Below are 27,995 nucleotides of genomic sequence, written 5' to 3'. Positions count from 1 at the left end.
CACTAAAGCATTGCATATTTCAGAGTATCCAGAATCAGAGAAGACAAAGAGTGCAGACTTCTCTTTGCATTCAATGAAGACACACACAAACCACTGCAAGCTCTCTCACATGGCCACAAACCCACTTCTGACCCCGATGTAACCCCTGTGTGTCCTCACAGCAGCTGGCTAGTGGAAGAATTGTGAGAACAGGCCGAACCTGAAACTGTACGCCAACATAATCCTCACTGAGAGGGAGACATAAAGGGGGGGCTGAGAGGAAACGGGAGCAAACGAGGGACAGTGGAACAAAAAAAAAAAAAAAAAAAAAACCAATAGAGGAGAAATGAGGGATGGAAAATCCCAAATCCTGCAATCTCCCTGTGAAAGGTGAATGAATGCAACATTTTGGTAAATTCAAAAGAAGCCTTTGTTTCACTTTATTGAAAAAAATGCAACCTGACACATATGTACATCTGTAACACAGATTGCTTTCCAGACTCTGTCAGAGTATAGAGCTAACGCTAATTACTCTAATGCATTACATGTTTACCTTTTCCACATACAAGCATGTGTATTTCAGCTGTTCCTATATGCATAGTACTCCTCTGTAACCTCTGCGGCTAACTGTGTCTTTCCTGAAACCCCTCTGACCTCGCTGTGAGCTTCTCCAGCTCTTCCTTACCAACACGCTGCCATGTTGTATCTGATCTGGTACCAGAAGAGAGTCGGTTTCTGTTAAACTTTAACCTCTGTCCAAAGACTTTTAGTTTACAGAAATGAAATGTTCGACTCCTACGATAAAAACTGATTAGCTTGAAGACTTACGTGAAAAGAGTAGGTTTGTTTACAAGACCCGCTGCGCTCCAGTCAATCAGCTACTGATTGAAATCATTCAATTTGCTCTGATTGGGCAGGACTCGAATTGAAATATTCGCTTTTTTTCCTTTTCAATAAACATCAAATCTGAAAGTGTGCACTTTTTTTTGGTCTGCAAAGACATCACACAATAGCTTTGGGATTAGAAAAGATTAGATAAAGTAAAGGTTTTGGTATACCTACAGGACCAATCTTACAATTCTTGTAAATAATTAACAAGTGAAAACTCAAAGAAAACCAGAAATCTGTCTCGACCAGTAAAAATCTGATTGATCCCTCACTATTCATGACGGCTTTTTTATTGCTATTAAACTTCACATCACATTTGAATTTTTGTAAACGGATGCGAAAAGCCTTAAAATAAATTCCACTCAATTGTAACAGCAAAATCTCACACTGAAATATTCTGAAAACCCCCAATCTTACCTTTGACCCCAGTGGCAAACTTACAGGTGTCCCTGCTTTTAATATTCGGTGCAACCCCTCTCTGCCAATTGGAAAGCACCAATTGCTCTTCTGCCGCAGCATTTCACAAAGTTTGAAGATACACAGTTCACAGTTTTCTATAAAGTTATGTCTGTGAACCAAATTGACAAAGGAAAAGGTTTGACTTTGTTTGGTAAACCATTTCTGAGTTGATTTGTTTTAGAACATTGTCTTGCTGAAAAAGCCTGAGGTGACCCATTGTCCCCTTACTGATGGAGCAATGTTTTGTTTTTGAATATCCAGGCATTTAAAAGAGTTAATGAGGCCATGCACTTTCCAGAACCTCTGGGAGAGAAACAGGCCACAACATTTAAAAACCTCCACTGTACTTAACCGGATATGAGGAGCTTTTTCACTAAATGAGCCTTATTTTCAGGCCTACAGTGTTTGTCACTGGACAGCTCATGTATGCTCTGCATTCCTCCTGTGGTCAGAAGTTTTTTTTTTTTCTTCAAGTTTGTTGTAAAAAATAAGAACATCTTCTCAAGTTGGAGTAGTGACTGGGAAAGTCTGAACTTGTCACGCAACCCGAAGTTTAATATCCAATATGTCCCTGCACAAACCCCCCCCCCCAAAAATGTAGTGAATTATTTTGGCAAAGACCATTTACTATCACTTCTAGTTCAATAAATTGGCGGTGCTGGTAAACTTGCAATTTGAATGTTTTCAACTTGAATCTGATGCTTGAAACAACTCAAATGTAGCTTTACTTTTATCTGAACAAAGTTACGATTCCCTTTGAGTTGAGCAGCCTTTTTTTTTTTTTTATCTCTGATAGTAGGATAGAAAATACTTTTTTTTTTGGTATGCCTCCCAAACCACCTGCTAGTAAGTAGATAGAGTCTAATGGTTGTTATGGAGACTTGGTTACCCAGAGGTCTTTGCTGCGTTTTAGCCGTCACAGGGAATAAAGGCGTAATAATTATGGGTTCCCCTCCAGCCCAGCCCTGTGTTACGACATATTTACACACAAACTCATTCACTGTAAATTGAACTTCATAAAAGTCTAATACACTTTCAAATTTATTTTAAGGCTTTTCCCACATCTTGTAAAACGAGACTACTACAATCTAAAACTTTCCAGGTATCCTAGTAACAAAGAAAAAGGTGTAGCCTTCACAATCATATTTGCTTCATAAGTCTAATAATATAAAAGAAAAATAACAATTAATACTGAATTATTAGTAGAATGCTACTTGGCCTGCAGCTAAATGTTGCCTCCACAAGTTCTTTGACAAACAAACAAACGGACAAAAAAAATGTCTGAACTCATAAAACAAATTCCCATTAAACCACTTTAATTTAAGTTTATCTGATTATGCTAATCTCTTACTAGATTTTTCAAAATGTTTCTCTGAAATATGAAGTGATTCAGAAAGGTGTTTGTTTTGCGATAAACTTTAAAACACATCCTTTCTATGAACCTGGAGCTCCTTCCCGTTCTTCCCTTAGCGGTCACTCCCTTTGTCTTCAGATAAGGAGATATTGGTGATTAGAGCATGAAGAAGTTCTCTTGAATTATTTTTATGTTTCGCAAACAGGCGTACGTTAATGACGACGATGATTAATGATGATATACTTGACGTAAAAATACACGTAAGACAGAATACACAGCGATGTTTTCTTGGTTGTACATTGTCTGCATGGGATGGAGGTGCAGAGTCTTTCACAGTGATGCTTCTGCCTGCTTCCTCAGGCTAATTTGAAAAAAAAAAAAAAAAACTCCCACCAATCATTCATGTCACAGTGTCCAGTAACCTCTTTAGAAGGCTTTCCATAACAGGAAGCTGCTTGTTTACTCTTGTTTGTGGTTTTTAAATATAAAAATAGCTGCTATTCCGAGTCTCTCAGAGGAGGAGGCTGAATCAAATAGTTGACTGAGAGAAAAGGTGTTGAGAAAAGAGAAAATGTGTCCCTCGTGTGTCGGGATTATTCTCATCTGAGTATAGGAAAAGCTTCTTATTCAGAGAAGTTCGATTTTTAGGAAATGCCTTTCGCAAAGTCTCACAAGGCAAGAAACTAAGATTAGAAGTTACTGAACAGCTCGTATTTCTTCATCCAGTCCATCTGTGGCGCCTTCTTCTTCTCCTTGGCATGGATTTTCATCTTTTCCTCCGCCGCCGTGGCGGCGAGTCTCAGGCCGATCTCGGCGAAGGGGTCCATGAGCTGGCTGCCGTCGTCGTCTGCCAGCTGGGCGTCAGAGACAATGAAGTGAAAACGAAAGATGAGGTACGGGCTTAGGGTTCAGACTCTTAAGCGGAACGGCCTGTACGGGCGTCCACACCGACCTGCGTGCTGTTCCCCTGGCTGCTGAGGTCTGAGCGCGTCGACCTGAAGGACTGCGTGGTGGAGCTGCCGTTGACCTGAGGGCTGGGCGATCCGTTGGATATGGAAGGACCGTCATAATCTAGGAACAAGAATACAAAGGAGACAAAACACAAAAGTTTTTTGTTTTATTCCAGTGTTTAAAATTTTGATGTAAATACCCTATCCATTAATTCGTATGCATCGAATTGCAGAACAACGTTTATAACTTGACATAAACTTTTGCAGCTGTTAAAATTTCGGATACGTTCAGCTTTCAGCCTGTCCCACCTTTGACGTGGCTGATCGTGGGGATCACTCCTCTTCTCTTGAAGTGTTCATCCGTTTCTGGATCCACCACCAGCAGCCAGGTCTCGTCTCCCCCTTTCTTTATGAAGGCCACTACCTCTGTATGCCTCATGCCCTCGATGTTCACGCCGTTCACCTGAACAGAAACGGGGAAACGGAGAGATTATTTTCTGTGTGAACGTCAAGCAAAGTTTTGTTTCGCCTCATTTTATTACAGTGCAACCAGAAACTTTTATTTGTGTTTTCGGTACGCTCTGAATAATTGTGATGTGACTGGAAAAGAACACAGTGTTCAAGACGTTTTGCAAAGAAAAACCTGCAAATTATGGAAAATTATGGTGTACTTTTTCATGTAAGCAAAATCCTGCACAACCAAGTATCTTCAGAAGTTGCCAAAAATAAATAGGAAAAAGTATCCACCTCTGCTGATTAGATCTCAGTATAAATCCAGCTGCTATGTGAAGGCCTCAGAGGTTTGTTAAAGAGCTTTAGAGAACAAACTGCATCATAAAGACCAAAGAACACAAGACACGACCATCCATCTAAGCTGAGATGCAAGGAGAGAATTAATCAGATATGCAGCCAGAAGGCTGGAAAAGTTTTTATAAAAATTCCCATTTGCTGATTGACTCAAGTAAAAATGAGATAGAAGATCCTCGGTTTAAAGCAGCCCAAAATTTCAGGAAGTAGCACATCAGCCAGGACACACTATCCCATATTCAGCAAACACAGAAAACCTAATACAGGCAACAAAAGACTTGAGACCAGAGCACCAGATTAAATTTAGACCTAAATCCAAATGAGAATCTGTGGCATGACTGGAGTATTGACTGATGTTCACCACAGATTCTCTCATTCAGTCTGACTGAGCTTCAGCTGTTTTGCAACAAAGAATGGGTAAAAGTTTCAGTCTGTAGATGTGCAAAGCTGCGAGGAACTGGCAGTATCAATTACACAAAAACCTAGAAATGACTTGAGGGGACTGAATGCAAGTCTCTGCGATTAAAAACCAAACAGAAAACTATGTATTAGCTTAGTTTTATTTATTTAAAATAAATAAAACTAAAAAAAAAAAAAAAAAAATCCAATGCAATTCACTGTAGTGCATGTGCTTCCTAACTCATCCACAAGGGGGAGCCATGTAACCACACAGCAATTGCTCATAAAACCATTTTTCTTCCCCCCCCAAGGAGCATGCACAACGTTTGGACACTTTTCTCAAACTCTTTGCTTTTAGATTTTACTGAATAACAACAGAACTGATTCTCAGCACTGTTGAAGGAGTTGCATGCAGACGCAGATATGGCTGCAGTTCGAACATAAAAGGTGAAATGCACAGGGAAAACACAGTTATCTCCCTCACCTCTGCACCTAGCTGGTAAAGGCACCAGGCTTGTTTGCACCTGCTCTTATCTGGACACTGCGTTTCAGTAGCTCCGTCTAGACCGTTGTGGGTGCTCAGCAGGCTGCGTCGCAACACAGCGAGTTTGTGTTGTTGGTACGGCATCAATATTTGATGGCTCTCCTGAGCTCCGGCTTTGGCTCAGGTGTCAGGTGTCTCTTTTGCTGATGGGGAATTTGTTTAAAATTCACTGCTTTTGATGGGGTGGGGGAGAAGAGGATGTAGAAGGAGAATAAAACGTAGCATTTTCTTTAAGACAGAAGGGGAGACTTAAAGACATTAAAGTCTACTTTATGAGAGACTGCATGGGTTGTTCAGCAGACACATGAAGAAGCAAAGTAAAAGGAAACTAGAGCGAAAGAGGAAAACACTGGGCAACAAATGAAATAGAAGAATGTCAACAGATGGAAAATGTGAACGACTCCTCCTCTCATCCGTGCATCTGTTTTATCCAGGACTCCTTCCATGCAGGCATTCGGTCACCCAGTGAGACAGACAGACAGGTCAGTACAGAGAGAACAAACATCTCTGTATAGGTCCGACAACAGGTGTTGTGTTGTGCCTCACAGACTTCATTAACGGTCCAACCCTCACTGGACAATGCATCGTTCTCTTCCCGCTCGGTTAATTAATACATGCTGTAGGAACCGTGCACAAGCCTATTTCCCGTGGGATCAGTCTTCAGGAAACCTCTTAATACTCAGTGTGTGTCTGCATGTGTGTGCGTGTGTGTGTGTGGCTTCACAGAGTTTGAACCTGAAGGTACTTTCTCCTTTTTGATGCGGCGATCAAAACCAGAACTTTCCAACAGATCAGCACATCTGCGGCCGTGACACATGAGACGAGAGTGGCTTTTGACCATTTGGCGTCTGTGTTAGCTTCACAAAGGAACAAAGAACACAACAAACAAGCTACGAGAGAGACGACAGTGTTCAATAAGCTACCGTACACAGCAACACTCCTAAACAAACTTATGTTAAATGGTCACGCTTCTCCTTTTCCTATAAATGTGCATAAATTGAAAGAAAACTCTGTAGAATGTCTTTTTTCAGTTTTCTTGTCTGAAACTCTGAAAAAAGGCTACTAGATTTGCAAAATCTTTTAAAAGAAATATTCTACATAAAAATGTAGTAAAGCAGAATTAAAATTAAAATATCAAATGATAGAAGCGAGGACTATTTGTTGGGTTTCACCATCTGCTGACACCTGTAAATGTCTCAGAGGCCGAGGTTAAAATTAGCCCCAGAAAGTGAGAAAGAGAACTGATCCCGGTTATGTTCTACCACGACTTTATCCAAACAAAACCAGTCAGAGAGCAGCAGATTCATGTGACGTTTGACATCAAGCTCAGGTTCTCGGCGGTTCAGAGCACGCTCCGTTGGACGCGGCTACAGCAGAGAGCGACGAGGCGTTCACTGGCGTCAGGGCTTCTGCCAAACATCGGCAGAAAGCTGAGCTGTCACGGTGGCCTTTACAGCGCTCGTTGCTGACACAACTCCGGTGTAATGGGGCGTGGGGAGAGAAAAAGACGGCGAACGGCTGACAGGGAAAGCTCTTCATGGTCGTTCAGCTCTCTAACAAGCTGCTGACAGGCAACACAGGCGATTCTCCAGGTGCACGGTCAGAGACGACTCCAATTATCACAGCATGTACACACGTAAACAAGCCATGCAACAGACCTGAGCGTCAGATCAGATTTTAAACACAACTGTTACCATGTGATGAAGGTGTTAAATGTTCAATTATCTAAAAATATACATGCTTTGTATTAATAATTAGGAAATGAGCACAGTTAACACCATTACAAGTACAATAAGCGTAACTCTACTATGAGTAGCAACTAAAGCACACATTATTTCAGGCCAGGATTGAAGAGAAATACAGCAATAAACGTTTCTGTGGCGGTGGTGTGCGGAGGGTTCAGTGATATAAGTGTCACCATAGGACTCTTTGTCCTGGGGGTTGCTGGGCTTGGGCTTCACTGATGACCCTTCTCCTTTAAGAGCGTTTGGCTGCTTTGAGGTTGTGCTTTCCATTTATCTACCTGTTGCTCTTGCGTTTTTGCAGAGCTGAGTCCTCCTGTTCTTTGCTGTTCTTAGGTGCTCAGGGTGGAAGGACTTCTCACCACTCTAGTAACTTTGTTTTAGCGCCATAACTTTGCACCTCCAGGTCACAAATTTGCACACACTCCATGCAAGCCGTCCAACCAACCAACCAACCAACCAACCAACCAACCAACCAACCAACCAACCAACCAACCAACCAACCAACCAACCAACCAACCAACCAACCAACCAACCAACCAACCAACCAACCAACCAACCAACCAACCAACCAAACTACCATCCACACACACACTCACATAGTATGTCTTTCTATTTTCACTTGGACTTTGCATTGACTTCCATTCATTTTTCATTCATTTCTGTAGCCTAACCCCGACCCTCACCCTAAGCCTAGCCATTACCAGTACATGCCTAACCTTTAACCTTACCTAAACTCAATTCATACCTTCGTCCTAAACCTAACTTCTAACCCAAAAACACCTCTTCTTTTCAAAAGACCCAGGCTTTGAGCCTCACAAGGAGCAATGGATCACCAGATTTTGTCAGAAAAATGGGCTTTACAATGTAACAAATACAAGTCCACACACTAACACACACTCAAGTCATGCAGTGACGTGTTCCTATGACATTGTTTTAGCCATTTTAATCTGTTTTCTTGATTTAATTAGGTCAATTAGCATTCCATCCTGAGACATCTTGTTTATAGAGCAAATCTGCCCTGGCACATGAAGGCAAGCAGCTTCAATAAACGACTGCAATGCCAAGACAGAATGTAAAAAAACAATCTATTGTCCTTCTGCTTCTGTGGAATATAAACATGCATTGATTATATGAGGACTATAAGGACTATATAATTTCACACACAAAATATCACTCACATATATTTTTTATCTACAGACAGAAATTTCTGATAGGAAAAGCACCAGAAATGACGTAAACACAAATGTGAGCAGTCAGCATACTGACAGATTGATCATTGCTCACACATTCACGGCGCACATGGGGAGTCTCTGTGTCGCCTCAATCTGCTGAAAAAGTTGCAAACCGAAGTTAGCATGGCCACCAGTGTGAAAAGAGGACAAAGCTGTGTTTTTAATGCGTCTTACTTTCGTAATTTACTTTATTACTTTAGCAATGCTGGGTAATTGCATTCCACGACAGCTTCATACGCTGTTTTCAAGAGCCCACAATGTTCAGACATACTCAGTGATGCACGACAATTTTCAGAGAGTGACTGAGCTTATGAAAGCCACTGAGCCCTGACAAACCGAGGATCTGTGAGGTCTGCTCTTTAAAAGGTCGATCATGAACGACTGATCTTGTAGCTTCCCAGCAGGGGCTCGGTATAGGAGGGGAAAGTGATGACTCCACAATTTAATTATTTATTTTTTGTTCGTAGAAATAAAAAAATACAAAATCGGGGTCCTGTCAAATACAAAATTAATCATATTGTATTTTTAAAGATTGTTTTTAGCTGTAAAAGTTTAATGTTTCCCCTCCCAGACCAAAAAACACACATCCGTTTTTGCCCTGAATCCCCCTGGATCTGCATGAAATGGTTTGTTCCTGCTTGGAGCTTAACAGTGACGTATGCAGCTACAGTCAGTAGAAGCTGCAGCTGAATACAGCGGCGCCTGTGGCAGTTACTATGCTGCTAAGAAAAGTTATAAAATCAGGTTTTCAAAAACAAAATAGAGAGAGGGAAAGAGAGAAAAAGGCAAGAGTGTTAATTTATAACCCAGTTTTTCTCCAAGAGAGGTGGGTAGACTGTGTGAGATTATCAACCATTTTTCATAATTAGCTTAGCTACAAATTACTGATTACCTCCATTTCACTAGCAAATTAAGGAAAAAAATTACCAGCATATTCATATATTTAACTTGTTCCCTTGTACCTTTTACCACTTAACAACAGATGAGTCAGTCAGCAGCAGCTCTAACCCACGTCCCACCTGACCTGTTCTCTCCTAAGTGAAATTAAAGCTGCAGTATGTCGCTTTTTTATAAAAAAAATTTCCACATATTTTTTAAAACTGTCATTATGTTGTGACAGTATGGTATGAGAGGTAATCTGTGAACGATCTATTTCCTCTGCTTTCTCCCAGGATTCTCTAGAAACAACCAGTCAGTGACAGGAGAGTTTTAGTGCTGTCAATCACAATTTCATGTGATGCTGCTCATCCTTCCTCCCCCTCGATTTGTGCCGTGCTGCAGCTAGCATAGCACAGAGCTGTGCAGATTCAAACTGTGAATGCTCAGTTTAGTTAGCATAGCTAACAATGACGGGAGATAAACAGGTTCTTGCAATGATAAGCTGTTTCTCCCCCATTAGCACATTTAGGAGTGAGTGAATGAGGTTGATTGACAGCGCTAAGAGCGTCATACTAGTTCTGACTGGTTGTTTTGGTCAGAACGGTGCTTTACTTTAACCAGTAATAGTAATTTAGGAAGGAGATGGAGGAGATTGATTGTTTTCACAAATTATCTGTCTCATAACAAACTGCTACGACATGGTGACAGCTTTAACAAATATGGAGAAAAGATACTTTTTTATTAAAGTTATGTACTGCAGCTTGAATAAAATGCAACTACAGCATTTTTGAGAAGTCTAGATTTCTTTATGTGTAGTTGCACGTTGCTTTTCACTATTGCTCATGGGGAGAGACATTTCAGTATCTAAAACTTAGAAAAAATTTAAGTAACCTACTTGCATACTGGATGTGGACTGTTGGATGTAAACTTCATGATCAGTAAATATTGTGCTAGTATCAGTATTGGACCACAGAAAGCAAGGCAGATGCAAGCCTTTAAAATTGTGGCACTTTTTCTGGGTCAAATAGATTCAAAAAATTGTAACAACAGCTGCACTGGGGGGCCCAAACAAATTTTTTGTCAGGGGGCCCAAGGTTTCTGGTGGTGCCCCTGCTTCCCAGACATCCAAGAAATGGACTTGTAGAGGAGCCCATGTTTAGAGTCTACTCAGCATTAAGCAACTGGTCATAACTTGTGGCACCATATTTTATTTCTAAATGGAAACATGTCAGAGAAGTGGACATTTGTTGCCATTGGTGACCTGCTGCAGGATGTTCCCACAGATTTTCTCCAGCTAGCTAACGTTCAAGTGAAGCTACACAGCTTAAACCTTCTCTGATTCCAATAAGTATATTAATGTGAATAACAGATCGTCTCAAGAATTACAGTTTTGCTGCACAGATTATTTCAATTAAACACGGCATAGCATCAGAAGGAGTTTTAATTTGAGAAACGGCCATCGGATCGGGCAACAAGCCGCCTTACAGGAGAAAAGTCCATCAGAGATAATTAATAAAATATAAAAACTCATCTGCATGCTTGCTCACATAGACAGTGAATAAAATGCTTATTTTTTTATTTTTTTTTACTCTACTGTTAGAGCAGATCGGTATCATGTGTGCTGCTCTCCTGTGTGATCTTGGATCCCGATGTTTGGCCCGGGAAGCCAAAGGCCATGGGAACGAAGGGTGTGTTTACTCCGACTATGTTTACGCTCAGATGCGAAAGTGATCAAGTTTCACAGATTTTTGCAATTACAGTTCCTATTCTTTTTTGCAAATTTGAATGTTTTATGACCTTGTAGTTGCCTGTGACATAAACATCAGAGACATTACTCTCCTGCAACGTATCCCATCATCATCTTTCTTTTTCTAAATTAAACTCTTCGGCATTTTCGACATACTGTCGGTACAATTAAGTCATCTATTTTCTTTTTTAGATAAATGACAGACAAAAATCTTTCACTTTTAGAATAAGTATCTTTTGTCTAACATGGAAAGCAAGCACAATAACGACCTTGTGAAAAGTTATTTATTTACAGGAGACAGAATGAAAAGTTCTGTGCAAATTATGCCACATGCAAAAACCAGGAGTGCAAGCAAGAGCACAGAGGGAACCGTCGCTTAAGAGAAGTGAGGGACTGCAGTTGTCTCATGGGATTATCTCACAGTCCAACAATTATCCTATTTTACAGCACAAACCAGTTAAACACAGTGTCATTAACAAATAATTATCTTATTATCTCTGGCTTCCCGTCAGCCAAGAGCATTTGTGCTCACAGTTCTCGCTGAGTGTGTTTTGTTGGACATCTTTATCTCAGCATATCATCTCTGCTGTGGGGGATCTTTTTCACTTTCACACACAACACGCCTTCCAGTAAGGACACATAATAAAAAGTAACGTAAAAAATCAAAAACTGAATCTGGCTTCACATTTAGAAGTTGAGCACTAGAGAAGTTATTTTGCAAAACTATGTACAACCCCAGAACCTTTCTACATTTGGTCACTTTACAACTTTACAACGTATGTTATATGTTATAAAACAATAAGAAGAAGACGGCAGCCTGCAGGAGCTCCACAGATCCACAGTTCAGGTAGGAGAATATGTCAACAGGACTATTATGAGTTGTGAGCTCTACATCACAGTCCATTATGGAAGAGAGGCAAGAAGAAAGTCCTGTCTGCAGCTTATACCACAAAAGACCTTAACTGAACTTTATCGCCTGTAGGCAAAATGCTGAAGACTAACAGTGGTGAATGTCCTGATGAATTATTCTGTGAAGATGATTTTCTTCAGCAAAAAAAGCTGCAAAAGACTCGAAGCAGAGGTTTGCCTTCCAGCAGGACAAACATAGACCCAGAGATGGAATAGCTTAGATAAAAAAAAACATATTCTGCCCCAAATCCATTTCAGAATCTGTAGCGACTTTAAAATGTACATTTTTCAGATCTGACTAAGATTCGGTTGTCTTATAATGAAGACGGGGCAAAATTTTCCATCTTTGGACGGAAAGACGGTGGAGACACATCCCAGATGACTAATAGCGGTAGTGAAAGGTGGTTGAGTCAGTGGAGCTAAATACACAATATACAGATTTTTTTTACATTTGAGAACTATGCATTGTTTTCTTTTAACTTCATCATGAATTGCATCGTAATCCTTCTTGTTAACACCTATAGTGTTTGATAGAGGGATATGCCGCTATAAATCTTCTGTCAAATCTTTCAATGTTGCTTTCTTTCCTTCATGTGTGAACAAACATGAGTAAACAGCAGCTGGAAAGTGTTGCATGCCACTGACACCATCAGCTACGTCTTACAGATACAGCGGCTCACTTCAAGCTTCTGCCTCCTACCTCAACTAGTCTGTCTTGTGGTCGCAGTCCGGCAAGCTCGGCGGGCGACCCCGGGTCCAGGGAGCGGATGTACTGACCGGGCCGTGACCGGTCGCTGTGCAGGTTGAAGCCATAGCCCCCCGCTGACCGAGTCAGGTGGCACAGACGTGGAGCGAGCTCAGACGGGTCGACCTGCTGGGGGGGCTGGTCCTGAGGCTGAGACTGAATCTCCACTTCTGTTGAGGTCTCCTGGAAGAAATATTTGAGAGTAAATTAGCTTCCCATGCCGTTCAAAACGTTTTTTTGTTGTTGTTTTTTTTTGTATTTTTTTTAAATAACGGCTATAAAACATTAATGGCTGACTCTGTGGCTGTATACATGATAATCACTTTCTAGGTGCATTTAGCTGCGTAGTTAGACCAAAATGTGTCATAATGTTTTTACCACTCCTGCCTCTCTGAGGGATGTTTTTACATCTGTAACTTTAATACATCACTCAACTAATACAACCATGTTGATTCACAGCAAAACCACAGAGGAGCCACAGCTAAAGAGCTACGGAGCCAGCCTCTCTGTGGTAAACAGGGAGAAAGAGGTTAGGAGAAAACATAGAACAGAGGTATCTGCAAACAAATTTACTTTTTTCCTTACCTAGACATTAAATGAAATTTAAGATAAACATTGCTATAAAATAATGCTGCCCTCTGGAGTAAAGGCGAGCGATACACACTTAAAAGTTTTATCACAATATTTTGTGGTACTATGATGAAAATTGATATAAGAACTATTAATTAATTATTTTGCAGGTCACTATGGCTGCATTACACAACAATCACAGTCACACAAACAGAGAATCGACTCTTTAAAAATATAACACACTTATAATACACTTGTTTAGGACTCCAGACACATAAAGAAGTGTGATTTGTATCACTAAACTGCACACATATTTCCATATTTATTAATGTTTGTGGATACTTTTATTGTAAATTAAGTGGAGAAAATAGTAAAACTATCAATTTGACAACACAGACAGTTGGAATTTATTGTAACAATAATAAATATATGTAATTTTTTTTATTATGATAAGAAATGTCTCACAATAAATGATAAAAAAATATGATATATCCCGACTCCGACCCGGTAGTATAAAAACTGTATATGTTTACAGTATTTTTTAATGCTCATTTATTAATTTGCTCATTTCAAGAAAGTCATTTTTGACAATGGATAAATGCCTTTAATGTTTAATTAGTGCAATTTATGTAAAAAGAAGGTGCAAAGCAAGCAATGCCTGTGGCGATTTTCAGGTAACAATATAAGCAAAAATTAATGAATTTGGACTGTGTTCTTTGCATTTTAGCATGAAATAATTCATTTTTACCAAATTATATAGAGACTATTTCATGCAAAATGTCCATTTAGTTGCTGGGTTTTATGAAAGGTTTTTTTTTTCCTGGAACTTTCCATTTGCAGCATACTGCTGCCAGCTCTGCCAGCTCGGGTGACGACATTTACAGAGTCGGATTAATTGTGCCTGAAGCTCTTCGCCATGATCATGCTGATTTACCACCTACACAGCCGGGGATGGACGAAATGTGGCGTGAGGGGAGGAGGGGGAAGGCCACAGTTTGAGGCCCGGCTCTGAAACCTCAGCTCATATCAACACTGAGGTGCAAAACACAGGTTCCTGTAACACTTCACACAAACAGGACAGCACAGATGAAGTGTGCAGATTTTATATTTTATGACAATATTTTTTTTTAGCATATGTGAAGCTTGCTCTGGAGTACAGCTTGTGAAGGCTAAAAATATGTATGCAGGCAGACTGAGAGAAAAAAACAGAGAGACGAAGGTAGAGGAACATGCTAACAAGAGAGGTAGTGGGTGAAGATAGCGTTCAATCAATCATCAATGACTTTACGTTGGCACAAACTCATTGCACTTCCAAAAAAAGATAAAACATGGAAATACCACCACTATAGTTCAGGAAAGACATTCAGAAACATTCTAATTTGTTTCAGGCATCAAATACTTTTGGGAAGCAGGGATCTGGGAAGATTGCCCTGAAATGGAGGAAGACAACAGAAAAATCCAAATCAATTATTCTCCCATGAGTCCCTGCACATCCTCTGTTTCCTGGCTGCAGAAGAAGTGCTCGGATTGGGCTGTAAGGGTGAAAATAAAACAACTTTTTTTTCAAATGTATTAGTATTCTGGGATCTGGTTGATGGAGGAAAAAAAAAAACAACAACAGAAAACAAGTGAGAGCGGGAAGCCAATAAGCAAGAAAGGGGAGAGAGTCGAGTGTGTGGGAGGGTTGGAAAATTAGATGCGGCGAGAGGGTTGAGAATGAGAGTTGAAGAAATGAAAAGATCACGCAGAGGCCAAAGAAAGACAGCAGACAGATAAGCAGAGAGAGAGAGAGAGGGAGAGATAGGAGAAGAGAGGAAGAGAGAGAGAGCTGGTTTACGAAGAGAAGTGAAGATGACCGAGGTTTCCAGTAAGACACGCTGGTGAGGAAAAGTGGGGCTCTAATGTAAACACTGAGAGCAACACAGCTGGGAGTCATTATGTGGGGAGACGTGAGTGTCTGCCAGTTTAACCTCTGACTGCCTTTCAATGCGGAGCTGAACCCCACTAATCGCCCCTGTGGGGCCTGTGCCATCTCATAGACTCTGAGCTTGTCGCGGTGTGAGGTTACACTTCACGTTTGTTGTTTTTCTCCTATTGTCGGCTCGATCGCCACAAAATCAGCTCAGGTGGAGACCTGGTCGCCCCTGACATGCAGCGCTGTGGTGCAGAAGTATTTGCCCCACTGCAGATTTCTGACTTTGCTTGCGGTCACACTTCAGCGATTTAGAGCATTAACCAAACGTTTGGTGCAGTTTCACTAGCCACAGTCGGGCCTGAATACATTCTAACCTGGAGAATTGAAAGATCACTTAAATAGAAGCCTTAAATCAGACGACACGAAGTAGGTCAAAAGACGTCGCGGAGGAACCTAGGACAATATTTAAAGTCTTGCATGTCTCACTTACTTCAGGTACGATTTGTGTTCATGATTGAACAATAGAGGTCCATCTTATGTTTGCCAAAAAAATCATTTTGAAAAACCAAAACAATTTTAGGAGACAAAACTTGAACTCTTGGAAGTTGTATGTTCAGAAAAAGAACATCACAGTAATAAAAAATGGTACGGGCTACTTTGCTACTTTCAGACCTGGATATGCCGCAGTTTGAGACCTTAACATGTGGGTCATGCCGCAGGACAATGATCTAAAACATCACTCATTAAGTCTATGTCTGGGTGATCCGAATGTAACAAAAATAACGTTTCGAGTGGCCTAGTGAAAGTTTGAGCTTGAATCATTTCTGCAGCTTCATTAAAACAGTTCTGTAAATAAAAGTGGGCTACAATTCCTTTCCAGTGATGCAAAAGACTCATTACTTAACATAAATGTTTGATTGTTGGAACCCAGTTTAAATTACAGTCTAAACTGGGCCACGTTGGTTTGGAAACATCGTTTGAAAGCTGATTTTACTTTTACTCGGGTTGTCTTTGATGTTAAGATTTGACTTGATGGTCTGAAACATATTAAAAACACGAAGGAAGCTGTAAAGAGGCAAATACTTTCTGTTGTGATTACACAAAACCGTGCTTGTCAAGAAAAACCTGAAACAGTGAGACGGACAGCGATAATGATTTCGATGACTTGGAGCATCAACCAGAGAGACTCGGGTTACAGAAAAAGCTTTTCTAAACAAGAAGAAGCGTTACGGAACGAGGCTGCTGTGTTTGTGTGAGCTCTGCCTGTTGAAAACTTGGTTGAAAACAGATTCTGGGAGAGAAATATTTTGACTGCAGGAAGAAAAATGACATGTAAAGTTTTCCTCCTCTGTCAGCAAGCCCTCGCATCACGTGGGGAGAGCTTTCGGTTATCACCAGCGGACACTTTTCAAATCAAAGTCCCACATGGGAGGAGAGACAGCAGGAGCTGCTGGAAACAATAATAATAATAAAAAAAAAGCTGCATCGCAGATCCAAACAAGCTCATTATGGAACATCTGCCCGTGAATCCAGCTGCTTTGCTGTTAAGAAAACTACAGTATATGGAATATTTCACGCCCACTACAAAACTAATGTTTTATTTCCAACAATACACACCTACGTGTGCTGACCCCAGCGTCCCGGCTGTGTCTCGGTGAGAGGATGTGCGGTCAATGGAAGTAGCGCTATTCCACGAACTCCTATGTGTCCTGCCACAATCGGCCTTTGTCTCCGTAAATCAGAGGGAGAACATGTGGGGGAGACCACCGCAGACACACAATACCGCGTTTCATTTATCTTGAATATCTTAAAATTGTGGACGGTGTGTTTTTCTTTTATGCTAATTTGTTGACAACGTCCCTTCACCAGTTTGCGACCTCATTTCGTACCGACGTGTGTTGCCATTTCGTCCCATCCTGCTGTCATTTTGCACCCCGTATCCATGCGGTTGTGTATAATCTACCTTCAGTTTGCATTACATCATAAACTGAAGGTTACTGATTAGACCTAAATCTCACTTTCTGACTGGACTGGATGAACGAAACTGATTCAAATTAGCTCTAGATCCTTTGAAAAGAACAAGATCTGTCCTGGAGATGACACTTATTAATTAGTGTTTGTTTAGTAGATTAACTGATCTAAATTGAATGTTTACCTGCATGCGTTTATATGTGTATCTTTGCAGCTCAGTGGAGCCGCTTTGAGGTTAAAACGCGAAACAGAGCAGAATAAGAAAACATTGCCCTAAATGCTTAATTTGTGTGCAGCTACAAATACACAGTGTGTATATTCCTCCCCCAGCGGGTGCTGGCAGCAGTTTTGGCAGGTGATGAAACTGGATCGCAGCTTGTTGAATAATTGAGCGCTGGCCTGGAGTGACGGATAGATCGTGACCGCTGTTAACCCTTTCACAGCCAAGGATCGCTGGTTCGATGTTGGCTCACGATGCCGTGAAGTATATGCTCGGGCATGCGAGAGTGTGGTATACTCGCCTCTGATTTGACACAAAGAATCTTCCTTGCATGCGTGAGTATGCAGGGCAACGATTTCAACTTTACAGCTAAACTTTCTCGTGAATCAATCCGTTCGTCTTTGAGTTTTGCGTCAAAGCAAAATGGTTTGCTAAAAACAGACGTAGCCGGTTCTGAAACAAAGATGAAGATGTAAAAGAAGGGCTTATAATTCAGAGGCTTTGGTTAATGTTTTTACTGTCATTCTGTAGCACTTTGAGATTAACATTTAATGTGCGTTATAAGTAAAAATCTTCTTAATGTTACTGTTATTATTGTCAATGCCTATTATTGTTAAGTGTTTAATTTTATATTTTTGAGATAATAAGTGGACCACTTTTAAATGATAAAAACTGCTATGTGTTTCTTGTTCATATTGAATTTGTGAATTTATTTCTGCAGCTGCTCCAGAAGTTGCTCAAAAAGAGCAGATGTAACTAGTTCACAGTGGGTTAGAGAGACAGGGAAGGAAAAAAAGAGAAACATGAATTGATACGCAGCTGGAGGGAAGCAAAGAAGGGATTTAAAAAGGAAAATAAAAGAAAGCCGGATGGAAGTGACCGGAACAGACAAGGCCTCTACAGGATTAAAGAACCTGAGCTGAGAGGTGGATGTGAGCGAGAAGCACTGCTAACGAGAGCTGAGCGAACATGAGAACCAAAGCACTGGGCAGGGATTGCTATAAACACCAGTTTTTCCCACTGGTGCTGTGCTGCATTGTGTAACAGCTCTGCAGTGTGTGTGAGTGTGTGTGTGTGTGTTTAGCCTGTGTCTGCAGGACAAACCAGCTGGCGTCTGTTTATGAAGTCCCCAACTCCACTTCAATGTGTGTGAGTGTGCAACATGTGCGGTACCTGCTGCTGATTCAGTTGCCTGTGGACAGATCGCAAGTGAAGAGCAGAAAAGGAGGAATGTCGAGATATCATGAGCACAGGTTTGGGAATAGTGGAAGAAGATACGGGAAAAGAAAGAGGAAGTCGCCGTTGCGTAGTAAACCACATTAGTCGTGGATCAAGCTTCCATCCACACTTCTTTGACATGGTGACTACTTGGACTTGGCACAAGAATCTGAAGTTGATTGATGCCACTTGTTCTGATGTTAAACTTCAGTCTCTGCCTGTTAACACAAATGAAGCAGAAAATGTTGTTTTGTTGTCAACATGAGCGATCGGTGAGAAGATTGATGATCCTTTCTTATCACCTCTCAAGCGACGCATACAGTTTTTGTTGGCTGCCTGACAAAAGTTTCTGTTCATGAAATTTCATACAATAAACACATATTTGACATTTCTTGTTCAGCCTAGAACAAAAAGATTTCAGGTTATTGATAAAGTTTTACAGATGCTGTAAACCGGGCTTTTTACCTTCAGAGAGGCCAAGCCTCATGGCTTTCTGTATTTATAAGGTGTAAAATATATCCAGCATTACAGCTATTATCTTAATATCAAAAAGTTGATCTTCCAGCTGGTTCGAATTGATGGAAAGACGAGAGTAGCTCAAATAACCACTTGCTCCCACCGGGACGTCCACAAGAGGATCTTTAAACCTTTGAGCAGATGGGCTACAACAGCTGATGACCACACCAGTCAGCAAAGAATAGGAAACACAAGAACACAATTCACACATTCAATAACAGATCGGAAAACCTTTTCCTGATCCGAAGAGAGTCTTTTTCAGCAGTAACAGTGATATTTAGCATAACCAACTCAGCTTCCGCACCTTTTCTAGTCACAGCAAATGCTTTGCTTCTGGATGACGTTTAAAATATCACTTTAGGATTACTGTGGAAATTTCTGTATATTGATCAGAAATACCAAAATGATGGTTTCAAATAAACTGGCCTGAAACTGAGCTTTAGTTTTTGATCAGTGGTACAAAGACTCACTTTTAGTTTTACTTTGATGGTTTCTAACAGCATTTTGTTTTTCCATAAAACCGTGCTGTTTTGGAAAATAAGTAAAAGGGACAGAAACATGTGAAAAGCAGAGCAGTTCAGCTCCTTGTGTTCAGGTTATGCAAACAGCTTGCGGCTGAACTGAGATCGACTGATGAGCCAGTGTCCTAAATATGTGATGAAGCAGTTTTGATTGTTGTTTGTTGTCGTCTACCAACTGCTGAAGTTGCCTACAGCAGCAATCGGTTGCAAATGTTGTGAGTGTGAGCATGCTGTGCAGGATCTCATAGCTCAAAGCTGAACTGTCAGAGATGTGAAGGCACTCAGTTTAAATTGCTGTCATTTGTTTAGCTACAAATGACAGCAATTTGTAGTTACTGCTTCATTTTCAGTGTGAGGATTTTGTGATGTCGACAAATGTCTGTAAAGGCAAACAGGAAAGCTTCTGCCAAACGTTCGCTTTGTTTCTTCTTTTCCTAATCCAAACTGGATGCCTTTCGATTATTTCCCTCTTGTTCTTATTCCGATCTCATGCTTGATCGGTTATTTATTTTATTTTTACACTTTCAGGAGTGAGATGGTTAAAAAAAAATACTTTTCAGCTCAATTTGCATTTAAATGTCAACCTAAACTGTGTGGGCTGCTGGCACCGCTCACATCTGAGTGCGGTGGTGTGTGTCTATTTCTTCTCCTTTTTTTTTTTAGTTATCTATTGAAATATAAGCATCAAGCATTTGCATCAAAGCAAACGTTACAACGGTCCAACTTTTGGCCATTTCTTTCTGCTGCCGTTTGTTTTTCACATGTGACGGTGATGTAATGTTTGTGGGAGAGTGTGAGTCCACACCCCTGTTATCAGCGTGTGGCAGATATCCCTCATCCATGAAGGTGGCGCTTAATTTGTGTGTGTTTATTTTAACGGTCAAAAGGGGAGCAGTGTTTTACAAATGTATTCACACCCCTTAAACATATTTTCACACAAGATTTATGGCTGACCACCACAAAGTCGTGCACGGAGAGAAAGTGTCATAATGTTGCTCAAAAAATAAAGGCATAGATCTTTTCTAAACAATGTGTCATGGATTTGAGTTCAGCCCCTGACAATATGGAGGATGACAATATCTTTTGCTGTTAGTACAGCTGGAAGTTTTTAGACACACTGAAATATTTGCTTAATATTTTAGGCAAAACAACTTTAGTTCGCCCAGCAAATATTGAACCCCGATCAACCCTGTAAATACAGGAAATAATGCGAAACCGTGCCAAGCGTGAGCGATACAAACAGAGGCTGAACTTCCTTTTAAGCTAACTTTAAAAGCCTTCTGCATTGTTTAACACATTTTAGTTGGGAGGGGGGGAGATGTCCCTCTCCATGCATCCATCTGGTTCTTCAAGTAAAAACTTTAGATGGATCCCACATGAAATCCCTGTTTTCAGTTATTACAATGGATTTCACATTTGTTTATCCTCAACTACTGTGTAAAATAATGTGTTGTATATGGAATACTTTGGAGTGAAAGTGGAGTTGCTAATGTTAGGAGATGACATATTACATCACTTATAAAACTTTCTGCAAAGTGTTCAGTTGATCTGTAAGGATTGTTTCATTAACTTATCATAGCAAACAATAAAATTATAAATACAATATTGTGTATTGGCTGTGAATGCAGCTGGCAGCAGGTATGAGAAACGTCTCCAACAATTTGAGACAGAAGGAAACCTGTTGAATGTTTTGGTTGTGTTACTGATCAACATGGATCCTCCAAGACAAAAGAAAAAAATATCTCTCCTGTGTTCTCCAATTATGTGTTCACGGAGTTTTCATTTCTTTCTTCTTTTGTTGGTTCCTGAATATGTTTTAAGGATTTTCGTGTAGGCGGTGATTGATCAGTCCTCGCCCCGACTGCAGCCTACTCAAAGTACGCTGGCATTTCCAAATCCAACTACCAACATTAAAATGATAAAACTGAGAAAAGGAAAATCAGAGTATGGCAGAGGAGGCGTCATTTCTCCAAAAGTTATTTTATATAAAATGTATGTGTCCAAAAAATGTAATTAAAGACTTAAAGACTAATCCCTGATGAGTGACGGATGGCAGGGCCGTTTTCCTGATTCTGACGCATAAAGCTTGACAAAAGTAGTCCAGTCTATAAATAATGCTGAGCATTGGTACACGCTCCGTGCTTTAATTGTGATTTAGGCAATGACAATAAAAACATGCAAATATACAGTTTTGGTTTTAGCTGCAATTGTTGTGAATGTTATAAAACATATTTGGACATACAAATATATTAATTGTCATTTTAGGACAGAAAAGAGAGTGCGACGAGAGAGAAAAACTAACCAACTAGTGCTGACAACAAATGCACATTTCCTTTGTATTTTGTCATTTCTAAAATCTTTAAGAGTCTAAAAATGTAAGAGCACAGGTTTGATTTGATTAAAGTTTATGGTGCTTTATGGCAAAAGTGGAAGGGGTCACCCTGGACAGGTTGCCAGTCTGTCGCAGCAGTTTTATCTCATTATGTATAATATTTAGTGCATTTTTTGAGACACTTCTAAATTTAATACACTCTTTGTGCGAAGGGATATTTTATAACGTTTCCAGAGAAACACTGAAGTCAAAATCCTCTGGGTTAACAGGGAGCAACGTTTGAATAGATTATCAGTTCTGAATTGGGTAAATAATGCAGAAACACACAGCTGTGCTCGCTCTCACATACCCACCCACACACTTCTAAAACAATACACTCAGTTGTTCATATTCCTCTGACATTATGCACCTTACAAACTCAGCTCGCCTCTTTGTCCGTTTACTACCCCACAACCCACACACACACACACGCACACACGCGCACACACACACACAGAACCAGACACAATCATTCCCTGACCCTGACTCTTTTTCCATCCTTCATGTTTTAACTCCTGGAATTCGGTTTGCTCTCCGGCCCAAACACACACACTGAATCAGGACCCTTGATGTAACAACATTGGTATTCAAGGCTGGGGGTTGGGGTGGAGGGTCTCGTATACCAGCTCCAGATGTTTATGAGGAGAACTGCTCTCACTCTAATTATTAGAGTTAAAGCCCAATATCTGACCATCTGTACATTCTGTAAAACGACGACTGGCCTTGAGAATGTCATCAAATCCGACAAAAAAAATGTAAACACATAGGAAATGTCTGCGTTTAGTGTTTACAAACAGCTAAACATTAAACATTTTGACTTTTGTTGGGGGATTGTATATATATTTTTCACTGAACTGCTGACCAGATCACAGCACAGATGCAGCTGCTCCAGACGTCTCCTGTGTTGTGTTTTCTTACGCTGAAGCCAGCAGGCCACATCTTTTCTTCATTATCCCCAGCCCTAATGAGACGTTGAGCCAGGGAGCAGGACACATGCGACTTCCAAAGAGTCTCAGTCAACATTTCAATTTCTGCTGTTGTTATAAACAGATTGGTCGGCGAGAGAAGTTATTCTCTGGTACAAAAACCCCCCCAAAACAAAACATAGACTTCATTCAGAAAGAAATGAAGGAAGGAGATAATAGAGGCAGCCATGTCTTTCCACATCTGTGAATACAAGCTGGTTGGACCTTACTCTGTTAAGCATGGCAGAGGATCCGTGATGCTGTGGGCCTGCCTTTCCTCCAAAAGCTCCTTTAACCTCGCTACAGCATAGGTGTCTTTAAAATAGCATAATAAAAAGTGGATTGTACAAAGAAATAACTGCAGGAATGCCACTAATATTGCACTGGTGATTTTGATAAGAAAAGCAATATTTTTTAAATATTGACTTGATAATTTAAGTTGCTCAAATTAAAGGTTAGATTTATTTATTTATATTTTTCTGCTATAAGACATTCATTTCATTTAAGGCTTTTTACACTTGAGGTACCAATAAATGTGGGAAAAATTGAGAATATGACTCTTGAATTTATGGTCTAGTTTAGTGTTAAAATATCTCTATAATTCATTATAAATCTATTTCAGTGGTCCATGATTTTTTCTCTCTGTAAAAAAAATTAATGTGTTTATTTGAATTCAAATTAGACAATGTCCATCATTTTCAATGAGACTCTTTCACTTATACAAGTACTAACATTTATATTTAATAAAAGAAAATAAATTAAGAAGTCAAACTGATTCAGTGCTCATCTGGAAGCTCTTTTTAAGGATAAACACACATTTCCCCCCCATTTTTGTGTTGTTTTGTTTAGTCTCTGTGGTTGTTTTGTAGGAAATGTGAGTTTCTCCAGCTGCAGCACATGCGAGTTTTTAGCAGTGCATAAATATGCAGAAAAACCTCCGTGTTTTTGTGCGACTGTTGACATTAAGATTCAATTAAACATTAAATTTAGCTGGTTTCCGCTTAAGACTGAAATGAATCGACCGATTCAAACAAACCATGTGAAATGAGGCATTACATAATTATAAGTTAAACTCCCGCACCCCCTCAAATACACACACCCCTGCTCCGTAGGTTTTTCAGCAGATGTGTTTCAGTCTGAGCTCCACTGAGAGCAGATGATCTCCAAAGGCTTCAACATAATGTAGCTGAAGACACAAAGTACAGTTCACATGTATATTGGCAGAAAAATGAATCATCTGGAATCGCTCATTTTTATATATATATATATATATATATATATCTATATCTATATCTTGTTTTTGCCAAATCGCAAAAGACGAAAGCTCATATAAATCCAGTTATTATATATATATCTGTCAATAGTAAATAAAAGGAGAAATACATAGAATATTCTGCTTTTAAATATATGTGTGCATCGGTTCAAAGCAAAGCCCTCAATTCTCCTTATATTTTTACATGCGAACGAAGCAGCAACAGGGAGAACAACAGCAAACATTTGAGCTAAATTGTTGTGTTTGGAAAATGTCTTATCACCAGCAGAGGGTGGAAATTCAAGTCAGGAGGAGGTCGGGAGATGAGAGCACAAGAAACAAAATCTACTTGTCAAGGAGCCCTTCTCCACAAATCACTGAGAAACACAACACTGAGTAACCTTTTGTTGTTTTGTGATCTGCTTTAGAACCTGGAATTTCATATTTACTCATCATGCACAGTATATATGAAATGATGCAATGGATATAAAGACTATCATTGAGAACATGTAGGAAAAACATGTTTACTTTTCTGATTTCAAATTTAACCCTCATTTGGTTACATTTATACCAATATTTCAGTAGGTTGCATGCAAAAGAAAGAAGGGAGGGAATGTGCCCCTCTTCCAATAACGTATTTTATTAAAGTAATACACTAAGTTTATTTTTGTCTTTATGTACTAAGATAAAAATGTTTCCCCTTCAATTTTCATTGTAGGTAATTATGACCTTTCATTATGTACAAAATGGCTTATTATGCTGACGACAGTGTAGATGTGCAAGTTAAGAGTCTGCTGTATTTTTGTTTTTGACATTAGAAAGAATACAACCGAACTTACGAGCGTCAGTGCAGGGAGCTAAGAGTTTTACTTTCAGATGATGGAGCAGTGGCTCTACAACAGAAATCTGAGCTTAAATCCAAAAGAAGTAGCAGAAACTAGTGCCACTGATAGAGCAATTAGTTACCATGGAGACCGGGTACAAGCTGACAGATGCACATTGCTGACCAAACTAATGATTTCGTAGGTAAAAAGCCCCTGGTGTTTGTTGGGCATCAACAATGTTGCAGGTAGAGTTTGATGAATTTATTTCTTAAATATTCTCTGGAAATGGAAAAAAAAAAAAATCTTAGATTCATTATAGTTTTAAATAACTTTTTACGTATTAAAGTATTCCTCTGGTGTAATTTGTAAAATCCTGTTCTAATTCAAAGTAAATTACAAACAGTTCAGTCTTTTACAGGGTTGCTACAATCACAGTGTTTTAAATAGTGATCTGAACGTGGAAAGCCCTCTGCATATTTGGGAATTAAAATCCTTATTTTTATTCTTTTGAAAAATGTAATAGGAATAAAGTCTGCAAACACAAAAATTTTAACAGTGTTTTCCTGTTTTCCTTACTCTTTAGCCAAAATTAACCCTGCCTTCCCAGAAGTGAATAGTGCACAGCAACATTGTGTTTGTTTTAGCAAAAAGTATTTGGTTTTCCACAGTTTTATCACTTACACGCAATGAGCCAACACTAACGCATGTTGCAAAAAGCTGTGTTAAAGATCACAACAAGGGAACGCAAAGTTAGCGTTTGATAAAAACATGTGTTTGTTACATTTGGACCCGTATAGAGGCAGCTGTGTGCGTGTGTGTTTGTGTGTATCTGCAGGTTTAAAAAAAGGTCCTAATGAGAAAGTGACACCTAACACTTTATCCAAAGGGAAGTGACACAACACAGCAACACACCTTAGAGTTTTGTAGGAGTCTGTGTTTGTGTGTGCGAGAGAGAAACGTGGAGAAATAGGCCAGCGTTGAGCTCTCGGGTGTGTGTCTTTGTAAAATGATACATTTAAACTCTGACGCGTGACGCTCCTGCACTTCCAGCATCTAGCTTCTAGCTTCTCCATTTGACCAAAACAGACGAGTGCACAGTTACTTCTAAAAGTATGTGCAGACAAATGTAAAATGATCTAAAATGAATTGCTGTTAAATTACACGGCAGTTTTGTTTGTCTGGTTGAAATTATTAAGGTGGCGTCTTCACTTAGATGATAGAGATCAAGCAGAAATTGTGATATGAGCCCATCACGCAGCATCAAGCAATGCAACAGGAAACTCAACTCCCTGATAAGCAGGGTCTGCACTCTGACCTGTATTCAGTCACCATGGTAACCACTAAACTTGCTTCAGCGACATTGGAAGACAAAGTCCCATTTGAAATGGCCATTTAAATGAGAAAAGACACGGTTATATGTCTTCAAGACATAGTCTGCCTTGAAGAAGCAGGACATTGTGATTTCCACAACATTTATCTAATTACACTATTAATTAGGGGCCTGCCAGAAATAACACACACACTTGACAGGGCTTGATGTTTCACAAAATCTCCTAAATTTCCTCACATTTAGCGTGACAGCTGCTTAAAGTGTGTGACGGAAAAGCTAATATTTGTGCCAGGCTTGTGGAAAACTGAGCAAATTTATTCTTATGCTGCTACCAATCAATTAATGATTAATTTACTTACAGAAAAGTGGACTGGAGATTGAGGGAATAAAGAAATCGAAAGAAACTGTGATTTCCCTTTCTGTCCCTGGTTCCTTCCGGGATCTTCTGTTTTGGATGACAACGTGGATAATCTCCATCATGATCATTTTAACTCTCTTTCGGTGATATTAGAAAAACAGTGAGCGGATAAAAGATGAAGAAAACACACATATCATGTATCCTGGATTTAAAAAAAAAACATGTTTGAGCAGAAAGCCATTTCCTGCATCACAAATCAAGAGGCGAGTAAACATAGGGAGGAATGCAATAGGAGGGAAACCTTGGAGATGACTGGCTGTAAAGCAGAAGAAACTACAGGCAGTGTCATGTAACCTGGAGAACATATGCACAAACACTCCACTCTGAACCTTTTACTGGGATGTTTATAGGGCAGATGTGCAGGAAAACACGGATGCAGAAAGGTTTGTGTCGGGCTGTGTTTCCTCTGCCCGTGAGCGGGTCCAGCAGCGGTAAGTGCCGTGATTGATATCTGCAGAGGTTCATGTTGAGAGATCAAGAAGAAAACAAGCCACTTTTATAGGTTTTGCTCTAAAGAAAACCAAAACACGTTATTTCAGCGCCGTCACTCACTCAATGCTGTTAACATCTGAAGTCAGACCGTCCTGAACTCGGTCCTTTCATCCGAACGTCTGGGGTTACAGAGATACGACCAGGAAGCACAATGTCATCTTGACCACAGGTAGTGGACTCTATATTGCTTACTGCAGCTACAATCAACTGCAGTTACTTACTACTTTTATGGTGAACAAAAGTTAAGTATGAGACAAACTGCTGTGGTGAATATCCCAAATCTTGCTTTCCCAGTGCCCTGCCCTGCTGTGAGTGGGTGAACTTAAAGTGCCAGCGAGTTTTGTTCTGGCTGCTTTGAGTCTCAGATTCCCTCTGTCCTATTTCATAATGCTTTTAAATCTCAGGCTGCCTGCTTGTCCTCCTTCGACCTGTCTTAAAAAGTAAAATATGAGGAGAAATGTGCTGCTGTCAGCAGTTTGGCTGTCCCGTTGCTTAGTGAGAGGAAAATAAAATGGACCAAACCACGTGGCATAAAGTGTCAAATACTAATAATCCAAATGAACAATCAGTTTATATCAGCAATCATAGCTTGAAAAGCCTTTAAATAGATGTATAATTTATTGCAGTAGAGCTATTAAACACCAGAGGATTTAGGGGGGGGCAAAAAAAATAAAAAATCTGTTTTCATTTTGAGTACATTTATTCAGAGAGCAAAACAATGTAAGTTTTTTTTTTGGTTTTTTTTTTAACAACAAATATTCTAGGTGGGTCTGCT

At 39.9% G+C, this 27,995-nt stretch overlaps 1 protein-coding gene and 1 long non-coding RNA gene across 2 annotated transcripts in view; both read right to left on the bottom strand.

The window, feature by feature from the left end:
* Positions 1-27,995, bottom strand: part of LOC148158002 (uncharacterized) — a 277,765-nt gene that overhangs the window by 165,497 nt on the left and 84,273 nt on the right. The window lies entirely within an intron of this gene.
* The window catches only part of LOC106930937 (Na(+)/H(+) exchange regulatory cofactor NHE-RF2), a 31,953-nt gene continuing 4,343 nt past the window's right edge, over positions 386-27,995 (bottom strand). The window contains exons 3-6 of the mRNA XM_015008807.2: positions 12,593-12,820; positions 3,940-4,093; positions 3,633-3,751; positions 386-3,534 (exon numbers count right to left, since the gene is read on the bottom strand). Coding sequence (XP_014864293.2) covers positions 3,370-3,534; positions 3,633-3,751; positions 3,940-4,093; positions 12,593-12,820 — 666 coding nt within the window. The 3' untranslated portion in view covers positions 386-3,369. The remainder of the gene's footprint in view (positions 3,535-3,632; positions 3,752-3,939; positions 4,094-12,592; positions 12,821-27,995) is intronic.

Source organism: Poecilia mexicana, unplaced genomic scaffold (assembly GCF_051168715.1).
Source record: "Poecilia mexicana isolate PSO_F unplaced genomic scaffold, ASM5116871v1 scaffold_8, whole genome shotgun sequence".
NCBI classification, from domain to species: domain Eukaryota; kingdom Metazoa; phylum Chordata; class Actinopteri; order Cyprinodontiformes; family Poeciliidae; genus Poecilia; species Poecilia mexicana.
Note: the sequence above shows the minus strand (reverse complement) of the source record. Positions and strands in the feature narration are given on the sequence as shown.